The sequence below is a fragment of the Mauremys reevesii genome, linkage group 25 (assembly GCF_016161935.1).
Source record: "Mauremys reevesii isolate NIE-2019 linkage group 25, ASM1616193v1, whole genome shotgun sequence".
NCBI classification, from domain to species: Eukaryota; Metazoa; Chordata; order Testudines; family Geoemydidae; genus Mauremys; species Mauremys reevesii.
Genome location: NC_052647.1, coordinates 6,743,663 through 6,762,842, shown reverse-complemented (window position 1 = coordinate 6,762,842; position 19,180 = coordinate 6,743,663). Strand labels below are relative to the sequence as shown.

The 19,180-nt window shown below is 64.0% G+C and overlaps 2 protein-coding genes across 4 annotated transcripts in view; one reads left to right on the top strand and one right to left on the bottom strand.

The window, feature by feature from the left end:
- Window positions 1-19,180, top strand: part of LOC120391382 (adhesion G protein-coupled receptor E5-like) — a 1,047,477-nt gene that overhangs the window by 301,324 nt on the left and 726,973 nt on the right. The gene's annotated exons all lie outside the window — the stretch shown is intronic.
- Window positions 1-19,180, bottom strand: part of PKN1 (protein kinase N1) — a 50,190-nt gene that overhangs the window by 18,614 nt on the left and 12,396 nt on the right. The window contains exons 1-2 of one of the 2 annotated variants that reach the window (XM_039514982.1): window positions 6,701-6,835; window positions 4,282-4,579 (exon numbers count right to left, since the gene is read on the bottom strand). In XM_039514982.1, the coding sequence (XP_039370916.1) occupies window positions 4,282-4,579; window positions 6,701-6,745 (343 nt within the window). In that variant the 5' untranslated portion in view covers window positions 6,746-6,835. Of the gene's footprint in view, window positions 1-4,281; window positions 4,580-6,700; window positions 6,836-19,180 lie in introns of those variants that run through there. The other variant, XM_039514983.1, reaches the window with a different exon arrangement.

Here is a 19,180-nt window from a genome sequence, read left to right as displayed (position 1 = left end):
TAACAAGAGCATCAGTCCTGGCCCACCCCCAAATGGGGTCCGCACCCAGGGAGAAGGACAAAGTAATGGACTCCCCAGCTCTGCCAGTGCCCCTCAATCCTGACCGGCAGCTCCCTGCTAGCCCAGCCCAGGGCTCCCCACACATAGGCTATCTGGGGGATCTGGCCCGCTGTCCAGAGGGAGTTTGACTTAGGGTCACATTTGAACCCAGGGCCCTAAAGACAAAGAGCCTATCCTGGCCCCAGGTGCCTTTACCCTGCAGGCGTTGGGGAGGGATCCCCAGTATCTGGCTCTTGGGGGAGAGTTGCTGGGAGCTGAGACAGGAGGTTTCTCTCCTTCACTTGGCTCAATGCACCTAAAACATCTCATTGAGCAGAGAGGGTCAAACCCCCCTGTGCATGGGCTGACCCCTGCCATGCCCCACCCCAGAGGCAGCTGCATTTTTTGCACCAGGCAGGGAGTCATAGAATCACACAAATGTCAGGCCTGAAGGGTTCTCGAGAGCTCACCTAGTCCATCCCCCTGCACTGAGGCAGGGCCAAGTAACCCCAGCCCGTCCCTGACAGGTTGGTCCAACCTGTCCTTACAAACCTCCAATAACGGGGATTCCACAACCGCCCTTGGTCACCTGTTCCAGGGCTGAACTCCCCTTGGACTTAGAAAGTTTTGCCCAATATCCAACCGAAATCTCCCTGCTGCAGATTAAGCCCATTGCCTCTCGTCCTACCCCCCGGGGACATGGAGAACAACGGATCCCCGGCCTCTTTGTAACAGCCCTTAGCGTATTTGAAGACTGTTCTCAGGTCCCCCTCAGTCGTCTTTTCTCAGGCTAAACATGCCCAGCTTTGAACCTTTCCTCACAGATCCGGTTTGTTAAACCTTGGATCATGTTTGTGGCTCCCCTCTGGCCTCTCTCCAACATGTCCACATCTTCCCTAAAGCGAGGCACCCCGAACTGGACACTGGACTCCAGCTGAGGCCTCCCCAGTGCCGAGCAGAGTGGGACAGTCACCTCCCATGGCATACAGACGACACTCCTGTTAATACACCCCAGAATGAGATCAGCCTTTTTCACACTGTTGACTCATATTCGATTTGTGATCCGCTCTAACCCCAGCTCCTTTTCAGCACTTCGCCTGCCTAGCCAGGTATCACCTGTTTTCTGGTTGTGCATTCGATTTTTCCTTCCCGAATGAAGTACTTTGCACTTGTCTTTACTAAATTTCATCTTGTTGATTTCAGGCCAATTCTCCAATGTGTCACGGTCGTTTCGAATTCCAATCCTGGCCTCCACAATGCTAGCAGCCCCTCCCAGCCTGGCATCAGACGCATGTTTTATCAGCACATTCTGTACTGTTACCCAATTCATTAATGAGAATATTGACTAGAACTGGGCCCAGGACTGACCCCTGCGGGACCCACTAGACACGCCCTCCCAGTCTGACTGCGAACCATTGAGAGCTGCTCTTTGAGGACGGTATTTCAACCAGTTGTGCACCCACCTGATAGTATTTGTATCTAGACCACATTTCCCTAGCTTGCGTATGAGAATGTCATGTGGGACTGTGTCAAAAGCCTCACTAAAATCAAACCGTATCACATCTACTGCTTCCCCCCATCCACTTGGCCGGTAACCCTGACAGAGAAGGAAATTCAGTTGGTTTGACATGATTTATTCTTGACAAATCCATGCTGCCTATTCCTCTTAACCCTACTGCGCTCTAACCGCTTACAAACTGACTGGTTAATAACTTGTTCCAGTGTCTTTCCAGCTATCGAAGTCAGGCTGATCGGGTGCTCCGTTCCCCTGTTAAAAGACAGGTACGGTGTTTGCCCTTCTCCCTCCTCTGGGACCTCCCCAGCCCTCCAGGAGTTGTCAGAGATAATTGCTAATGGTGGTGTGATTGCTGCTGCTAGTTCCTGAAATAGGACGAATTGCACCGGGCCCTGCCGACGTGAATACACCAAACTTCTCGAAATATTCCTTAACCTGATCATTCCCTGGATTGGCTCATGTTCCTTCCCCTGATTGTTAATATTAATTGTGCTGAATATCTGCTGTCCATTAATCTTTTTAGCGAAGACTGAAGCAAAACAAGCATGAAACGCCTCAGCTTTCTTGATGCCACTGGTTGTTTGCTCTCCTTCCCCGCTAAACAGAGGACCTGCGCTTTCCTTCGTCATCTCTTGCCCCTAATGGATTTAAAGGATCTCTTCTTACTGCCGTTTATGTCCTTGGCTAGATGTAAATTCATTTTGCGCCTTAGCCCCTCTGGTATCGTCCCTACAGGCTTGTGCTGTGCTTTTGTTCTCCTCCTGGGCAATCTGTCCCTGTTCCCATTTCTTGTAGGTTTCCTTTTTGATTCTCAAGTCATTAGCGGGTCCCTGATGGAGCCATCTTGGCCTCTCCCTATTCTTCCTCTCTTGCCTTCAGCTCGGGATGGTTTTGCAATTGCATTGGCTCTTTGACAAACTGCTCGACACCTTCATCCTGGAGATTTTCTCCTGATTGCCCTGATTCTGCTGCTCTCTTTCCTCAGAGTCCTGAAATCTGTTAGTTCCCGATCGCTTCCACCCAAATCGCCTTCAGATGCAAAACCAATTTGGTCAGAATCCCGGGCTGCCCACCCTCCACCCTCCATCCCCTCCGTCACTTCCTCCGCTTCATGGAACAAACAGCTGGCCCCAGCACATCCCAACAGTTGACTGGAAATTCTGTGCTTTGCCGTGTGCGGGAGGTGACGATCCCATTCCAACCAGAGCGTGTGTTTGGATAGTTCTGTGATTCCTTCTAGAAATGCCTTAGAGGAGACCCGCCACCAGGGCAGCGCCCCCTCCCCGTTTATCTTTGCCCAGAGACTCTCAGCTGGTCTGACGGCCGCCTCCTGCTGGCCCTCAGAGCAAGCCTATGTATTCTTGTGTAATGCACCAGCTTCCTTTTCCCCGGCCTGGCCTTCCTGAACAAACTGTACCCCCGTCCCCACGCCCCAGTCGCGAGACTTATCCCACCACGTCTCTCTGAGGCCGATTAAGTTATAATGAAGCAGATGGACTTTCTTGGCTGGGGGGAGGCACTCAGGGCTGCTGGGCTGGGAGGGGCTGTTGCAGGCACCAGATAATGTGTTTTTCTAGCTTAATAGAGGAAGCAGCCGTGTCGCTTCCTGCCTCGGACCCCCCGGCTCGCGCCGCGATTCGCTGCTGGGGCAGGTGGCACGTGGTGGCTTCCTGTTATGAAATCCCAGTCATTGGTACAGCCCTGGCACCGCACAGGGGCCTGGCACTCAGGGAGCTTAAGTCAGACACTGACGGGAGTCAATTCCCAGCTGGATGGGGAGGAGGGAGCTAGTGAAAATGCTCCTTGGGAGGAGCTGTGGCTGTGACCCACAGGGTCTGCACTGCCCCCTAACCCTCCTTGGGGCCATCTCAGCATTGCAGCCTGGATCCCCATGGCAGAGCAGTTCAATGGGCCCATCTACCCTGGTATCCCGTCTCTGATGGTGGAGGCTGACAGCAATCGCAGAGGCAGGCAAACCCCCACAGGGATGGGGGAATCCACTCCCAGGGCCGAGCTCTCCTGCCCCCGGCAGCTGGAGAGCTGTACAAAGAGCTGCCCCACCCCAGAGGAGGCTGCATCTTGGCACAAGTGCTAACACTATGACACCACACCAGGGGGCGGGGGTGGGGGCTCCCTGCCAATCCTGTGGGTGTTCAGAGGCCTCCATTCCAGCCCCATACACCAGACAAACCCCTCAGCCTGTTTGAATCCTGCCCAGCCCTTGGCCTCACTGAGACCTAGTGGCGGGAAGTTCCACTGACCAATGCTGCCGGGTGATGGAGACTCCCCTGGGTTCTGTTCAGCATTTGCTGCCTTGTGGTTCCCTTCCCTGCTTCTTGCGTCGCATCTCAGGAGGAAGAGTAGTGCCCAGCCCCCTGATGAAGCCCAGCCACTAGTGGGGTCCGCCTGGCACCTGCCTCCTCTCCAGGACAGACAGCCCTGAGCTAGCAGCACCCCAAGCCCTCCTAGCACTCGGAGCACTGCGCCTTTACCCTGCAGGCGTGGGGGAGGGATCCCCAGTATCTGGCTCTTAGGGGAGAGTTGCTGCGAGCTGAGACAGGAGGTTTCTCTCCTTCACTCGGTTCAATGCACCTAAAACATCTCACTGGGCCCCCTGGCATTGACCCCCTGTATGACCCCCGTGTCCTCCAGCAATGACCCCTGCTCCGTGCCCCCCAATGACCCCTGCATGTCCTCCCAGCCCGCGCCATGCCCCGCCCCCTGACCTTCGCTCTCCTCCGGCTCCTTGACCATGATGTGGGCGTCCAGGTGCTGCAGCCGGCAGTGCAGCTGTTGCAGTTTGCGGTCGGAGCCGCGCAGCAGGCTCTCCACGCTGGCCAGGTTGCGGCGGTCGGTGGTGGCCCGGCGCAAATTCTCCGCCCCCTCCTTGATCTTCAGCTCCTTGCGGATCTCGCGGCGGATCCGCTCCTTCTCCTCGTCCAGGCGCTGCTGGACGCTGCTGGCCGCCAGGTCGGGGCTGGGATCAAGCGTCAGCTGCTCCAGGAACGACCAGCTCTGCTCGCCCTGCGGGGGAGAGCGTGGGTGAGGGGCCTGCAGCGCCTGGCCCTGCCCCACCCCGACGGCTGCCCCCCGACAGCCCCCTCCCTGCCGCCCACTGCCACGGCTGCACCCCAATAGCCCCCTCCCTGCCGCCCACCGCCACAGCTGCCCCCGATAGCCCCCTCCCTGCCGCCCACCCCCACGGCTGCCCCCGATAGCCCCCTCCCTGCCGCCCACCGCCACAGCTGCCCCCGACAGCCCCTCCCTGCCACCCACCGCCACAGCTGCCCCGATAGCCCCCTCCCTGCCACCCACCGCCACAGCTGCCCCGATAGCCCCCTCCCTGCCGCCCCACCCCACGGCTGCCCCGACAGCCCCCTCCTGCCACCCACCGCCACGGCTGCCCCCGACAGCCCCTCCCTGCCACCCACCGCCACAGCTGCCCCGATAGCCCCTCCCTGCCGCCCACCGCCACGGCTGCCCCGATAGCCCCTCCTGCCGCCCACCCCACGGCTGCCCCCAATAGCCCCCTCCCTGCCGCCCACCGCCACGGCTGCCCCCGACAGCCCCTCCCTGCCGCCCACCGCCACGGCTGCCCCCGACAGCCCCTCCCTGCCACCCACCCCACGGCTGCCCCCGACAGCCCCCTCCCTGCCGCCCACCGCCACAGCTGCCCCCGATAGCCCCCTCCCTGCCACCCACCACCACAGCTGCCCCTGATAGCCCCCTCCCTGCCGCCCACCGCCACAGCTGCCCCCAATGGCCCCCTCCCTGCCACCCACCGCCACAGCTGTCCCCGATAGCCCCCTCCGGGCTGCCCACCTCAACGGCTGCCCCGACAGCCCCCTCCCTGCCTCCCACCTCCACGGCTTCCCCTAACAGTCCCCACCCCCTTACAGCCTCCTCCCTGTCCCCAATAGACCCTGCCCTGCCTCCCACCTCCACGGCTGCTCCCAACAGCCCCCTCCCTGCCACCCACCTCCACGGCTGTCCCCCAACAGCTCCCCGCACTGCCCACCTCCATGGCTGCCCCCTGAAAGTCCCTTCCCTGCCTCCCACCTCCACAGCTGCTAATAGCCCCGTCCCCACCACCCACTGCCATGGCTGCCCCCGAGAGCCCCCCTCCTGCTGCCCACCGCCACAGCTGCCCCTCAATAGTCCCACCTGGGCCCCCACCTCCACGGCTGCCCCCTGACAGCCCCCCACCCCCTAACAGCCCCCTCCCTGCCACCCACCTCTACGGCTGCCCCCAACCCTTGACAGCCCCCTACCCACTCCTCTGGACTCCTGCATCTGCTGGCCCAACGGCCCCTCAATCCCCCCTGTGCTCATGGCCTCTCCCGCCCCATCCCAGCCCCCTGTCCCGAGCTCAGTAGGGGTCTGGGCAGCGCCCGGCGCTACGAGGGGCCTGATCTTGGTCGGGGTCTGGGCAGTGACCGGGGGGTGGGGAGTGATCCCAGTTGGGGCCTGTAGGCCCTACTATAATATGGACAATACCAGCTCCTCTCTGGGCACAGAGACAGCTGGGAGAGGGTCTCTGGGGAGGGGTCAGGTGGGGGGGCGGGGGGGTCCTCTGGAAATCTGCATCCAGGATCCAGCCCAGCTGGCTCCCAGCCCCACTGCCAGTGGGATTTCCACCCCTCCCACCCCAGGGCACTCGGTAATCAGCCCTGGCGCTGCAGCCCCCCATCCCCCGGGATGTGGCACAGCCGGGGAGGAGGCTCCTTAGTTAACAACGCGCCACCCCAGAGCTGCCATGGCCTCTCGGAGGCGCAGCGGGGGGGCTGACTAGAAGATGGCGGCGTGGGGGCCTAGGTGGGGGCGGAACCCTGTCCTTCCTCTCCGCCCCTCCCCCCTCGGCCGTTTGCAGGCAGCTGGCGCAGTAGCAGAAAAGCACCGTGCCCCCTGCATGGTGCCACCCAAGTGCCAGCCCCACCCTAGCTCCCATCCCCCACCAGGCCCACACGGTGCCCTGCCTTGCAGAGCCATATTTTATTTTATGGGATGAGGGTTGGCTGATTCCCCCCACAGGGGGAATCCCACAGCCTCTTTGCCAGGCTGGGCTACCCTCCCCGTCTCCACTGTGCCAGGGCAGCGGGACGGGGGCAATTTGTGCCCGCCTGGGGCTCCCACCCAGCCGGGTACCTCCAGATCATGCTCAGAGCAGGAGTCTGACTCGGAGAGCGACATCCTGGCCCCGGGGGGATCCAGGCCGGGCCCCCCGTCCGTCCTTGGGTCCGTGCGCTGGGCCACACCCGGCCTCCTGCCGCTCAGAGTCTATCCCCCCCCCCCCTTCGTGTCACAAAACCACTTCCCCTTCCCGCGCCTCGCAGCACTGCCTCCAGCCACCCGAGCACCGCGGGCTGGGCCTGGATCCGCCCCCGCCAGGCCTGGGCCAAAAGGGTTAACAGGGGACGGGGAGACTCCCACAAGTGCAGCCCCCCAGAGCCAGGCTCAGAGTTTGGCTGACCCCCAAATGCCCCCAGGGACAACCCACTGAGCGCCCGCCCCCAGGGACCAAACGGCCCCACCCCACGCCCTCCAGAAGTTCCCTGAACCATGCCTTGAGTGGCTGCAAACTGCACCCCCCAGACAATGCTCCCCCCCAACATGCTGCCCCCAACTCTGCACACAGGGCGCCTTGACACTGGCCAAGCTCCCCCTAGAAACATCAAAGGGCACAGCCCTCAGGGCCCCAAAATTGATCCCAGCTGAACAGCCCCATGTGTCCCACCCCAGAGGTGGCTGCATCTCAGCAACGGGTGAGGGATCCCTGTGTAGACAGCCCCCCTGTCCCACCCCAGAGGTGGCTGCATCTCAGCACCAGGTGAGGGATCCCTGTATAGACAGCCCCCCTGTCCCACCCCAGAGGTGGCTGCATCTCAGCACCAGGTGAGGGATCCCTGTATAGACAGCCCCCCTGTCCCACCCCAGAGGTGGCTGCATCTCAGCACCAGGTGAGGGATCCCTGTATAGACAGCTCCCCTGTCCCACCCCAGAGGTGGCTGCATCTCAGCACCAGGTGAGGGATCCCTGTGTAGACAGCTCCCCTGTCCCACCCCAGAGGCACCTGGGGGGTGCACTCTCCCTTCACCCTGATCAACTCTGTACTAGAGACCCACCAGCCCTGCGCAGGCCTTTCTCCTGTCCACCGACTCAGAGCTGGGATGGGACCCAGAGCATGGGGGGGGGGCAGCTCCTTCCCCTTTTCTGGCCCTCTGTGAGCAGCTGTCGCAGCAGCTGCTTCCCACGTGCCACCCGAGCCGTGGGGGATGTTGAACAGACACGGGGGGGGGGCAGATTGGGTAACTCAGCACATCAGTGCAGCCAGGCTAGGCCTTGTGCCCTCCCCAGCTGGCCGCACCTTACTGCACAAGAGCCCTGCTGCCCTGTCCCCACCCCGGAGCTAGACAGGCCCCCGTGCGACATGGGCCGGGCTCGCCACTGGGCACTGAGCTGGAACACAGGACACCTGGGTTCCATCCCCAGCTCTGCTGGGTGACCCTCCCCCCTCATTCCCTGCAGCACAGCGCCCCCTAGTGCCACACTGGGGCACCCTCTATTGAGCACCCCACCCCACAGCACCCCCTAGTGCCACGTGGGGGCATTGGGGCCAGCAGAGACTGGAAGGCAAGAAAGCACCCCTGGCTGAGCCCCCACCCCAGGGCCCCACAGGGACCCCTACAAGAGTTTTTCGGGGCCCCTGGAGCAGGGTCCTTCACTCACTCCGGGGGCCCCGGAAAACTCTTGTGGGGCCTGGGACCCCGAAGCTTCTTCCGCTCTGGGTTTTTGGTGGCAATTCGGCAGCGGGGGTGGGGGTCCTTCCACCCTGGGTCTTCGGCAGCAATTCAGCGGTGGGGGGGCCCCCGCTGCCGAAGACCCCAGGCCCCCTGAATCCTCTGGGTGGCCCTGCCCCACCCTGCAGCACCGCAGTGTCCCGGGGGCCTAACACTGACTCGAGTGGAGAGCGCCTCCGACCCCTCTCCCTACCCACTGGTTTGAGGTCTCCCAGCCAGCACTGGACCCAGGCCAAAGGCTAGGCCAGGTCCCAGCACACCGGCCAAACAGCTGCAGCGGGCCCTGTTACTGCAGAGACTCAGCACCAGTAAAGTGGGGGTGGGGGCCATTCTGCCCCAGGGACTGGCCCCAGTTACAACCCCTGGAGCTGGAGCTGCCGCCCCACACACTAGCTGACAAAGCCGGGGTCCGCGCCGGGGCAAGGGGCCAGCTGCACTGGTGCAAACAGCAGCTCTTCCCCTCTGCACCCGGGGCCTGCACAGGGGGTGTCTCCACGTGAGGCGAATCCCAGCACAGACCAGGCTGCAGTGAGTCACAGGAAGAGGCCGGAGTCTCTCCCAAATCCTGGCAGTTCCTGGAAAGGTCAGCAGGCCCGGGGCCAGCAGCCTGCACCGGGGCCAGCCCACGGCTGGCAGGGGTGAGTGGGAGCAAGAGGCGACTCCTCTGTGCTGCTCCATCACTGCACCAGGGAAGGGCATGGGACTCCCTGGGAACGGCACCCGTGGCCTAGCGTCCAAGGGCGCTGGCTGGGCAGCTCCACCCAGCGCTGGCATGCGGCCAGATCACAGGGTCAATGCCTGGTCGGGAGATCTCCGGCTGCAGGAAACGAGAGCGGCTGACTCACTAGAGCTCCCTGGAGGCGGTGCTGGCCTGGTGCAGCACTGGGGGGCGCTGTGCTGCAGGGAGCAGGGCCCAGCAGGGGGCGCTGTGCTGCAGGGGGCGAGCAGAGGGCTCAGCAGGGGGCGCTCTCCCCTGGCAGTCAGTGCTGACCCCAGTGCCATGCTAGGGGTGACCCACATCCCTCGGCTTGCAGCAGGGAATCCCTAAGCCCCCAAGATGAGAGCTCGCTCTGGGAGTCCAGGCTACGGTGGAGGCGCCTGATCTCCGGGGACAGGCAGAGGCCGGCTCAGCCCGTGACCGGAGTGATGAAGCCCTTTAAAAGGGGTGAAAACACGAGCTACTGGCTAGGAGGAACCGTCCCTGTCCTTGGCTGGCCGTATCCACAGCCCCATGCCCAGAGCGGCTGGCAGGAAACCCGGCGGCCTGGTGATCTGGTCAGGAGCGCCACCAGCTTTTTTGCCACCCTAGGTGGCGGAAGGTCCCGCCCCCAACATGCCGCCCCCAACAGAGGCGGCGGATGGTCCCGCCCCCGAAATACCGACGACGACCAGGGCGGCCGAAGATCCAGCTGCCGTAGTCGCCGCCCCCAAATGTTAGTGCCCTAGGTGACCGCCTAGGTCACCTAATGGGTTGTGCCGGCCCTGGATCTGGTTCCCTTCAGCAGACACCTCGTCCTTTGAGGAGCTCACCTTCCACCCTAACTCCCCCCGATCGGCTCCTGGTCTGCGAGTCACAGCACTGGGGAGTCTGCCGAGAGAGATGTGAGGCCGAGGGTCTGGGAACATCCAGGGCTACATATTCTACTATAGCAGCCAGCATGGGGGCGACAGCACCGCCTGGCTCAGATTCAAAAGGAGCCGATTGCTCCTGAGAAGCAGGGAACTCGACAGGAGTGGCCACCTAGAGGGCCCTGGGTTCCAGTCCCAGCTCTGCCACTGACTCACTGGGTGACCTGGGGCAAGTCACTGCCTCTCTGAGCCTCAGTTTCCCCATCAGCACAATGGTGAGAATGATACAGACCCTGCTTCCTGCCGGAGGGGTTGGTAACTGGCTCATATCAGGGTAGTGCTAATGCACTGTGGAAGAGTTAAGTGTTGTCACCCCCTCCGCTGAGCAGCAGCAGGGGTCAGGCCCCATGGGGAGGTTTCCTCTTGGCGGAGGAATCAACGGTGTGGTGTCTGGGGAGTCGTTCAGTATAACTAGTTTATTGTCACTGCCGCAGTCCTGGGGCAGAGGTGGGCACAACAGCATGCAGGGCAACCCTGGATCTCAGCCCTACAGCGACGCCCGGTGCCCAGGGAGTGACTCTGCCCCAAGCACTGACTCTTGCTGGAGAGACCCAGGCTGGGAGCAAACTCCCCTGCTGCTTGCAGCAACTCCCCTGTGAAGCACGGGCATGTCAACGCCACCAGCAGCAAGTCTACCGAGGCTGAACACTCGCTCGCACGCGAAGAGCATGTCAGGCTTTGTAACAGCGCCTCCTGGCGACGCCGGCCAGAACCACGCTCCAATTCCAAACTCTCACCCATGTGCAAAGACCCTGCTCATGCCCAGCAGCCATCAACGGGGCGACCCGTTCGCTGTTTCAGATTTTAGAGCCTGCCCCACAAATGTGTCATCTTGACCCCATGGCTCCTTTCCTCTCCCCCACTGGCACCTTTAACGTTATTTAAAGAAACAGTGCAGGTAATCTGGCTTCACGCCCAGCATCCTGGCTTGTCCAGCTCCCACCAGAACCGGCTTCTCCAAAGCCCACAAACTCCCAGTGCCCTGTTTACTCTGGAGCTCGACTGGGAGCGGAACTGCGGGAGCTGAGCCCATCCGGGCCGGACAGCGCCTAGCACGACGAGGCCTGATTCCAGGTGCAGCCTCCAGGCGCAACCCCAATATAAACGTTACATGAGCCTGGATCCGCAGCGCACCGCGATGACTGAGCAGCAGGGGGCGCTGGCAGGACTGGGAGGGGCACTCAGCCCTGAGGAGGGGGAAGGGCAGGAGTTTGGGTAGAGACAGTTGGTTCCTTGTGTGGGACAGAGGGAGGATGCTGGGATCCAGGCTGCATTAGCTGCACTGGTTCTTTAAATAACATCAGAGGCACCGGCCGGGGCAGGGGCAGGGGCGGGGCAGGGGCTCTCTGTGTCCCTGGCCTTAGAGAAATTAAATCTGAATAATAACCAGCATCCCAGGCAGGCTCCCGGGAGGAGGGGCAGGCTGGGCAGCTGTATGCAAACCAGTGTCATGCACAAGTGCCTTTGCAGCAGGATGAGCCGCCCAGACCCAGCGCTGGGGTCAATGGGGCCAGACCCCCGACCGGCACTGAGCCACCCTGGCTGCGCTGGGGTCAGTGGGGCCAGACCCCAGGCCGGCGCCGACCCGCCCTGGCTGCGCTGGGGTCAGTGGGGCCAGATCCCCTGGCGCGGACACCCTGGCAGCTGGCGCCGACGGCCCCTGGCTGCGCTGCGGTCGGTGGGGCCAGACCCCAGCCAGCGCCGACCCGCCTGGCGGCGCTGGGGTCAATGAGGCCAGACCCCAGCTGGCGCCGACCCGCCCTGGCTGTGCTGGGGTCAATAGGGCCAGACCCCGGCCGGTGCCGACCCGCCCTGGCTGCGCTGGGGTCAATGAGGCCAGACCCCGGCCGGCGCCGACCCTCCCTGGCTGCGCTGGGGTCAGAGGGGCCCGACCCCCGACCGGCACCGAGCCGCCCTGGCTGCGCTGGGGTCAATGGGGCCAGACCCCCGCAACTGGAGCCGGCCACCCTGGCTGCGCTGGGGTCAATGGGGCCAGACCCCGGCCGGCGCCGACCCGCCCTGGCTGCGCTGGGGTCAATGAGGCCAGACCCCGGCCGGCGCCGACACTCCCTGGCTGCGCTGCGGTCGGTGGGGCCAGACCCCCAGCCAGCGCCGACCCGCCCTGGCTGCGCTGGGGTCAATGGGGCCAGACCCCCAGCCAGCGCCGACCCGCCCTGGCTGCGCTGGGGTCGGTGGGGCCAGACCCCCAGCCAGCGCCGACCCGCCCTGGCTGTGCTGGGGTCAATGAGGCCAGACCCCAGGCCAGCGCCGACCCGTCCTGGCTGCGCTAGGGTCAGTGGGGCCAGACCCCGGCCGGCGCCGACCCGCCGTGGCTGCACTGGGGTCAGTGGGGCCAGACCCCAGGCCGGCACTGAGCCGCCCTGGCTGCGCTGGGGTCAGTGGGGCCAGACCCGGCCGGCGCCGACCCGCCCTGGCTGCGCTGGGGGCAGTGGGGCCAGATCCCCCGGGCCGGTGCCGGACACCCTGGCTGCGCTGGGGTCAATGAGGCCAGACCCCAGCTGGCGCCGACCCGCCCTGGCTGTGCTGGGGTCAATAGGGCCAGACCCCCAGCCAGCGCCGACCCGCCCTGGCTGCGCTGGGGTCGGTGGGGCCAGACCCCCAGCCAGCGCCGACCCGCCCTGGCTGCGCTGGGGTCAATGGGGCCAGATCCCCCTGGCCGGTGCCGGACACCCTGGCTGCGCTGGGGTCAATGGGGCCAGACCCCCAGCCAGCACCGACCCGCCCTGGCTGCGCTGGGGTCGGTGGGGTCAGACCCCCAGCCAGCGCCGACCTGCCCTGGCTGCGCTGGGGTCAATGGGGCCAGACCCCCAGCCAGCGCCGACCCGCCCTGGCTGCGCTGGGGTCAGTGGGGCCAGACCGCAGGCCGGCACTGAGCCGCCCTGGCTGCGCTGGGGTCAGTGGGGCCAGACCCCAGGCCGGTGCCGGCCACCCTGGCTGTGCTGGGGTCAATGGGACCAGACCCCCAACCGGCACCGAGCCGCCCTGGCTGTGCTGGGGTCGGTGGGGTCAGACCCCCAGCCAGCGCCGACCTGCCCTGACTGCGCTGGGGTCAATGGGGCCAGACCCCCAACCGGCGCCGACCCACCCTGGCTGCGCTGGGGTCAATGGGGCCAGACCCCCAGCCAGCGCCGACCCGCCCTGGCTGCGCTGGGGTCGGTGGGGCCAGACCCCCAGACAGCGCCAACCCTCCCTGGCTGCGCTGGGGTCAGACCCCCAGCCAGCGCCGACCCGCCCTGGCTGCGCTGGGGTCAATGGGGCCAGACCCCCAGCCAGCGCCGACCCGCCCTGGCTGCGCTGGGGTCAATGGGGCCAGACCCTGGCCGGCACCGACCCGCCCTGGCTGCGCTGGGGTCAGTGGGGCCAGACCCCCAGCCAGCGCCGACCCGCCCTGGCTGCGCTGGGGTCAATGGGGCCAGACCCCCAGCCAGCGCCGACCCGCCCTGGCTGCGCTGGGGTCGGTGGGGCCAGACCCCAGCCGGCGCCGACCCGCCCTGGCTGCGCTGTTGCCCATGTCACTGGGCCTCTTGCTGCCGAGGATCCAGCCTGGAACTGCACGTGGAAGGCCCCAGCTGGACGTGCCAAGCCCCAAGCCCGGGCCCCTGCAGGGACGCCCCGCTGGTGCCACTGGAGCAGCTCGCTCAGGGGAGCCCTGGCCTGGGGGAGCAGGGATTTCATGGAACCCTGAGAGCAAACCCAGGAGCCGGCTGGCGCGGCAGCACAGGCACAAGACACCCCCTTCCCTCCTCCAGCCTTGCAGAGACCCAGGCTCTGCTCTCAGCCTCCGCGCTCCCCAGAGATACAAACCCCAATGTTCCCCTGGCAGCTGTGGCTCCAGGGGGAGTGTTGGGGCCGGGATCTGGGTTTGAACCCCCATCCCTACCCCGATCTCTTGGGGGGGGGCAGCTGCCCCCTGCCTGCATGGTGCCTTCCCCCTTCCTTTGCAGCAGCTGCTGCCCGGAGACCGAGCTAGATGGGCCCCCCGCTCAGCACCAGGGCCTCCTGCACGGTTAGGGACAAGCACCTGCCCCCCAGGCTGTAGCTGTTGCTGTCTTACAAGCTAGGAGGGCTGAGGCAGGGCGAATGGAGAAAAGGTGCTGTAAGGCCAGGGCTGAGGTGCTGGAGGGTGGGCGCAGGACTCCTGGGTTCTATCCCTGGCTCAGGGAGGGGAGTGGGGTCTAGTGGGTTGACGGGGGGTGGTTAGGAGCCAGGACTCCTGGGTTCTATCCACTGCTGGGTGATCACAGGCAAATGCCCTCTCTGCTCTGTGCCTCAGTTTCCTTTTCCACCTTCGGTCTATTCACTCTGAGGTTTCCAGGGCAGGGACTGCCTCTCACTGGGGCTGGGCAGCACCTGGCACAATGGGGCCCTGGTTTCAGCTGGGGCATCTAGGTGCTACCATAATACACCTAATAACATGGCCTTGGTTAACCAGGCTGAGCTGAGCAGAGAGCAGCCAACTGGCCATCTGCCAAGCCCAGCATTTCCCACCCTGGGATCCCAAGCGGGTTTGGCTGCTGCCCCAGAACCCCGTGTCTCCCTCCAATGCTACCCCTGCAGCCTCACGGCCTGTGCTGGAAGCGCCCGCACCACCCCCCTGCCCTCGGCTCACACGCAGGGCAACGGCTCCCAGATCACTCTGCCCTGGGCACAGGCTCCACCAGCCCTTTACAGACCTCGACTGAGACCCACAAGCACCCCTGGGTGCTGGGCCTATGATCCCCACACTCACGGGGGGAGGAAACCGAGGCACAGAAAAATTGGCCTGAAGTTGTACTGGGAACCAGGGACACAGCAGGGAATGGAACCCAGGAGTCCTGATTCCCAGCTCCCTCCTGCTCTAACCACTAGACACCACTCCCCTCCCAGAGCTGGGGATGGATGGAACCCAGGTGTTCTAGCTCCCCCCTCATGCCACCACTAAAACAATTAAACCCCAGTAAAACCTGTAATGGGGGTTGGTGCCCTGAGAGAGCAGAGCAGGATCTAAGATCATTATAGAGCCCCCATCACCATAGCATCTGGGCTCCTCACATCCCCTGTGGGCCAGGGCGGGGCTCTTACCCCATTGTACAGATGGGAAAACTGAAGCACAGACTGGCTGAGTGACTTGTCAGAGGTCACTCTGGGAGTCTGTGGCAGAGCTAGGACTTGAGCCCAGATCTCCCGGGTCTCTTGTGCTCTAACCACTGGGCCACCTTTCCTCTTGTTCAGTCACCGCATTGCCCCCGGCTCTGGCAGCACCCAGTGAGTGGTGGCACGCAGCGGTGGGGTGTGGGCTGCCCGGTGCTACCACTGACCCCAGTGCCCGTTGGTCAGGCCATGCCAGGCAGAGAGGGCCCGGTGTGCATTGCGCCCATGAGACCTGCGTGGCACTGACATCAGCGGGTGCCCCTTTCCAGCCAGAGCGCATGGGGCCATGCCTGTAATTCACCCACTCCTAGGTCCATAGACCCGGCGCATTCGGTCTCGCTGCCAGGGGGTTACTGGCCCCTGGCCACTGCTGGGCCAATCCCCTAGACACCCGCTCCCGTCGGACCGTGTCCAGTTCCCCCGTCAGCGTCTCCGGACAGCTGAGCCTCGAGCAGCACAAAGCAGCCATTCACCCTCCCTGGCCGCCGGCACCATGGGGCTCAGTGCCAGAGCCCCGATGGCGCGGGGGTGGGTGGGGGCGCTGCCCTGGCAGAGCGGAGAGGCGGGGGGGGGGGGGGGAGTGGGAAGGCAATTCCCCGAGCTGGGAGAGCCGGCGCTTGGCAAGCTAGGAGGGGAAATTCATCGGAATTAGTGCTACTGGGTATATAGATCCTGAGCGAGATCCCGTCGTGCCGGGCGCTGCAGAGACCCCTCCCCTCCCCTGACCCAAAAGGGGGCTCCCTGCAGGGGCCCTGATCCCAGTTGGGGTGTGCGCAGCACCCAGCAGACCTGGCTGGCTCTGGTTCAGGCCGACAGGAGCGACCGTCCCTCCCACCACCCCCAGTAACAGATTCAGGCTCTGGGCTGCCACCCCCAGCTCCAGAGAGCTGCCGACTCAGCCGGGGGGTGGCAAGACCCGAATGCCTCCCAGCTCCATGGCCCGGGCGTCCTGCCCCAGCACGGCGGTGTCCCAGCCTGACCTAGGGAGTCTACAGGACGCCTGCTCCGAGGGCCCCGCTGTGGCACAAGGCGGAGGGGGTATGGCTTGGGGGATCTGCGGGGGGCACTCCAGCATCCCCCCACCCCCACACACAAAGCCTCTGAGAGCCAGAAAACACGTTCTAGAAATAGTGGTTCCAGGCGCAGCCTAGTCCAATTGGGTCGCGCCTCCCCCTCCCCCACGCTGCCCACCACCGAGCCGATCCGGAGCAGGGGTTAGATCGGCCCGACCGTGGCTTTGCAGAGCCCTATGAGGGAAGGGCCAGGGTCAGTCCAGGATCCCCCTCAGCAAGGCCGTACAGGAGCCCGAGGGAACCGCATGGTCTGTCTGCGTCCAGCAGCCCCCACGGAGTCACTGCAGCTGGGCCCATGCACTGGGATTTAACCCTTTAGGGCACCTAGCCCAGCCCGGCGTATTTCCAGGGCACGAGCAGATCCCCGCTCAGCCAGCGTGCCAGGCCACTCTGTCCTCTCCTCCGCTCAGATCCGCTCCCCCAGCCCTTCTCTGCAGCCAGCCGCCCTCCCAGCTGCAGGTCACCTTTAACAGGAGTCCCCGGGGTGGGCAGCAGCTTCCTTCCCAGGGCCCTGCCCCGGCACTGGCACGAGCGGGAGACAGGACGTGATTTAAAGGGCCAGTGCCCCTTGCTCGGTGCAGAGTCTCATGGCATTGTGGCAGAGCCACTCCCAGCAGTGTGCAGAGGGCCCCCTGACAGAACTGAGGCAATTTTCACCAGTGCAAAGGGCATTCACGTGTCCCAGCGTGACTGAGTGATCTGATCGCTGCCCCGGGACTCAGTTTCCCGCCCGGCCACTGGGTAACCTTGGGCAAGTCACCCCCCTGTGCCTCGATTTCCCCACCTGTAAACTGGGGGAAATGATGCTTTGGAAAGCACCCTGAGGTCTACGGACGAGACGAGCTAGAGAGTATCAGCCTTTCTGTTACTATTGTCACCGTGCACTGGTGCAAATGAACCACCCCCAGGGACCTGCTAGTGCGACCCACAAGCCTGTTCCTGTGACACCCCTGCCCCGATGCAAGCGGGGGAGGCAGGGAGGCCTTGGGAGGGGGTTTAGTACCAGCCTCTCTCAGAGTCTAGGCCAGATGGGAGAGAGAGGATCTCGGGTGGGAACCCCCTGGCATGTGCCCGGGGCTGGTCGGGAGTTTGGGGGGATCAGGGGCACTGGGAGCAAGTGGGGGGGGCCTCATCAGCATGGGCGACAGCTGCAGCAGTGCCGGTTCCCCTCTGCCAAAGGCTTTAGGGGAGCAGGGGGGCCGGAGCCACCATGTGACAAGGCAACAGCTGTTCCGGGCGTGACGCGACTGGGAGCAGGCTGGCGCCGCTCGAGAAAGGAGGGGCTGGCAGGTCAAGGCCAGGGGATCTGGGTTCAATTCCCGGCTCTGCCAACCTCACTGTGACCGTGGCCATGTGACGCAGGAACCGGGGCCAAGGAGCCTGCCTTTGTCTACGAGGCCTGGAAGCAATATGAGGTAGAGACTGTCTCTCATGCAGGGTCCCTGCAGCTCCCGGCCTGGCAGGGTGATCTCAGTAGCATTTCAGTGGCAGCATAATATAAATAAAAGCACTGCCTGGCCGCAGCATGAAGGGAGACCGACTTCCTTTCTTCTCCTACAAGGGAGTGAGGGGGGTGCTAAGAGGGGTCACACCCTGGAGATCCACAAGGCACTGGAGCCTGAAGGGCTGAGAGACCCTCTCCCCGACCCAGACACCCATCACCCCCTAGCATGAGTCAGGCCCGGGAGCCGCAGGCCCTGGCAGACACACACACACACATCCTGGCCGCTGCCCTCCGCCAGCGCCGGCCTCGGCTAACCTGATCATTTCTCAAGGCCCTTTTCATTAAGGGGCTGCTGCCAAGATAGGAATCGAGTCAGCACGAGGGCCGATGGCTGGAGCTCAGTGCCGGGATCGCGCTGGAGAGACATGGACTGGGACACTGCCTGGGACAACACCCGGGTGCCTCAGTGCAGCCCTAGGGGGCGCTGTGCTGCAAGGGCCAGGGCTCAGTTGGGGGTGCCCTCCCCTGTCAGTGCTGGCCCCAATGCCCCAGGGCGGCACTAGGGGGCGCTGTGCTGCAGGGAGCAGGGCTCAGTTGGGGGTGCCCTCCCCTGTCAGTGCTGGCCCCAATGCCCCAGGGCGGCACTAGGGGGCGCTGTGCTGCAGGGAGCAGGGTCGGGGCTCAGCAGGGGGCGCTGTGCTGCAGGGAGCAGGGTCGGGGCTCAGCAGGGGGCGCTCTCCCTTTGTTTCCAATGGGAGCCCAGTCACATTGCAGGGACTCAAGCTGCCTCACCAATTGCTAATACCATAACGCAATGAGTGGTGCCACCTAGGTACCCACTGCACTCCCGTCCACCGGGCATCTGAGCGCCAGTACGGTTACAACAGCACTGGGCACTATGCTCAGCATAAGGGGGGCAACGTGCACTGAGAATAGCACGCCCACGGGCCAGGCTTCACAACCCCCATTGCACAGACGGGGAGACTGAGGCAGAGAGAAGGGGGTCACTCGCTAACAGTGACAGAGCCAGGAACAGAACCCAGGAGTCCTTGTTCCCAGCCCCACCCTGCTCTAGCCCACTGAGCAGCGGCAGCCCAGGCAGAGAGAGCTCCCCCATGCTGGCAGCTCAGCCCAGCCCCGCGGGGACCCCCTCCAGATGGAGAAGGAGGCTCGCTCCCCGAGAGCCATTCAGCCCCGAGGGGCCAGTTAGCACCATTGCCATGGCAACGGGCCCGTCCCTCTGGAAACTGGGCTGAGACCCAGCAAACTCATCTCACAGGGGGTGGGGAGGGGCCCCGGAGCAGAGTGCAAGGGTGAGAGAGAGAGCAGAGGAGCAAGCCCAGTCTGGCCCAACCACTTGTGCCCCCGCCATGTGGCCGAGTGTGAGGGGCAGCTACAGACACAGTCTGCTGCCATGACCCTGACCCCAGGGCAGGGCCTAGCCATGCCCCACAGCGCATGGGCAGTGGCCCGGAGAAGGGCACAAGGCTCCCACTTCTTATCCCATCCCAGGCAGGTCCCGTCCCTGCCA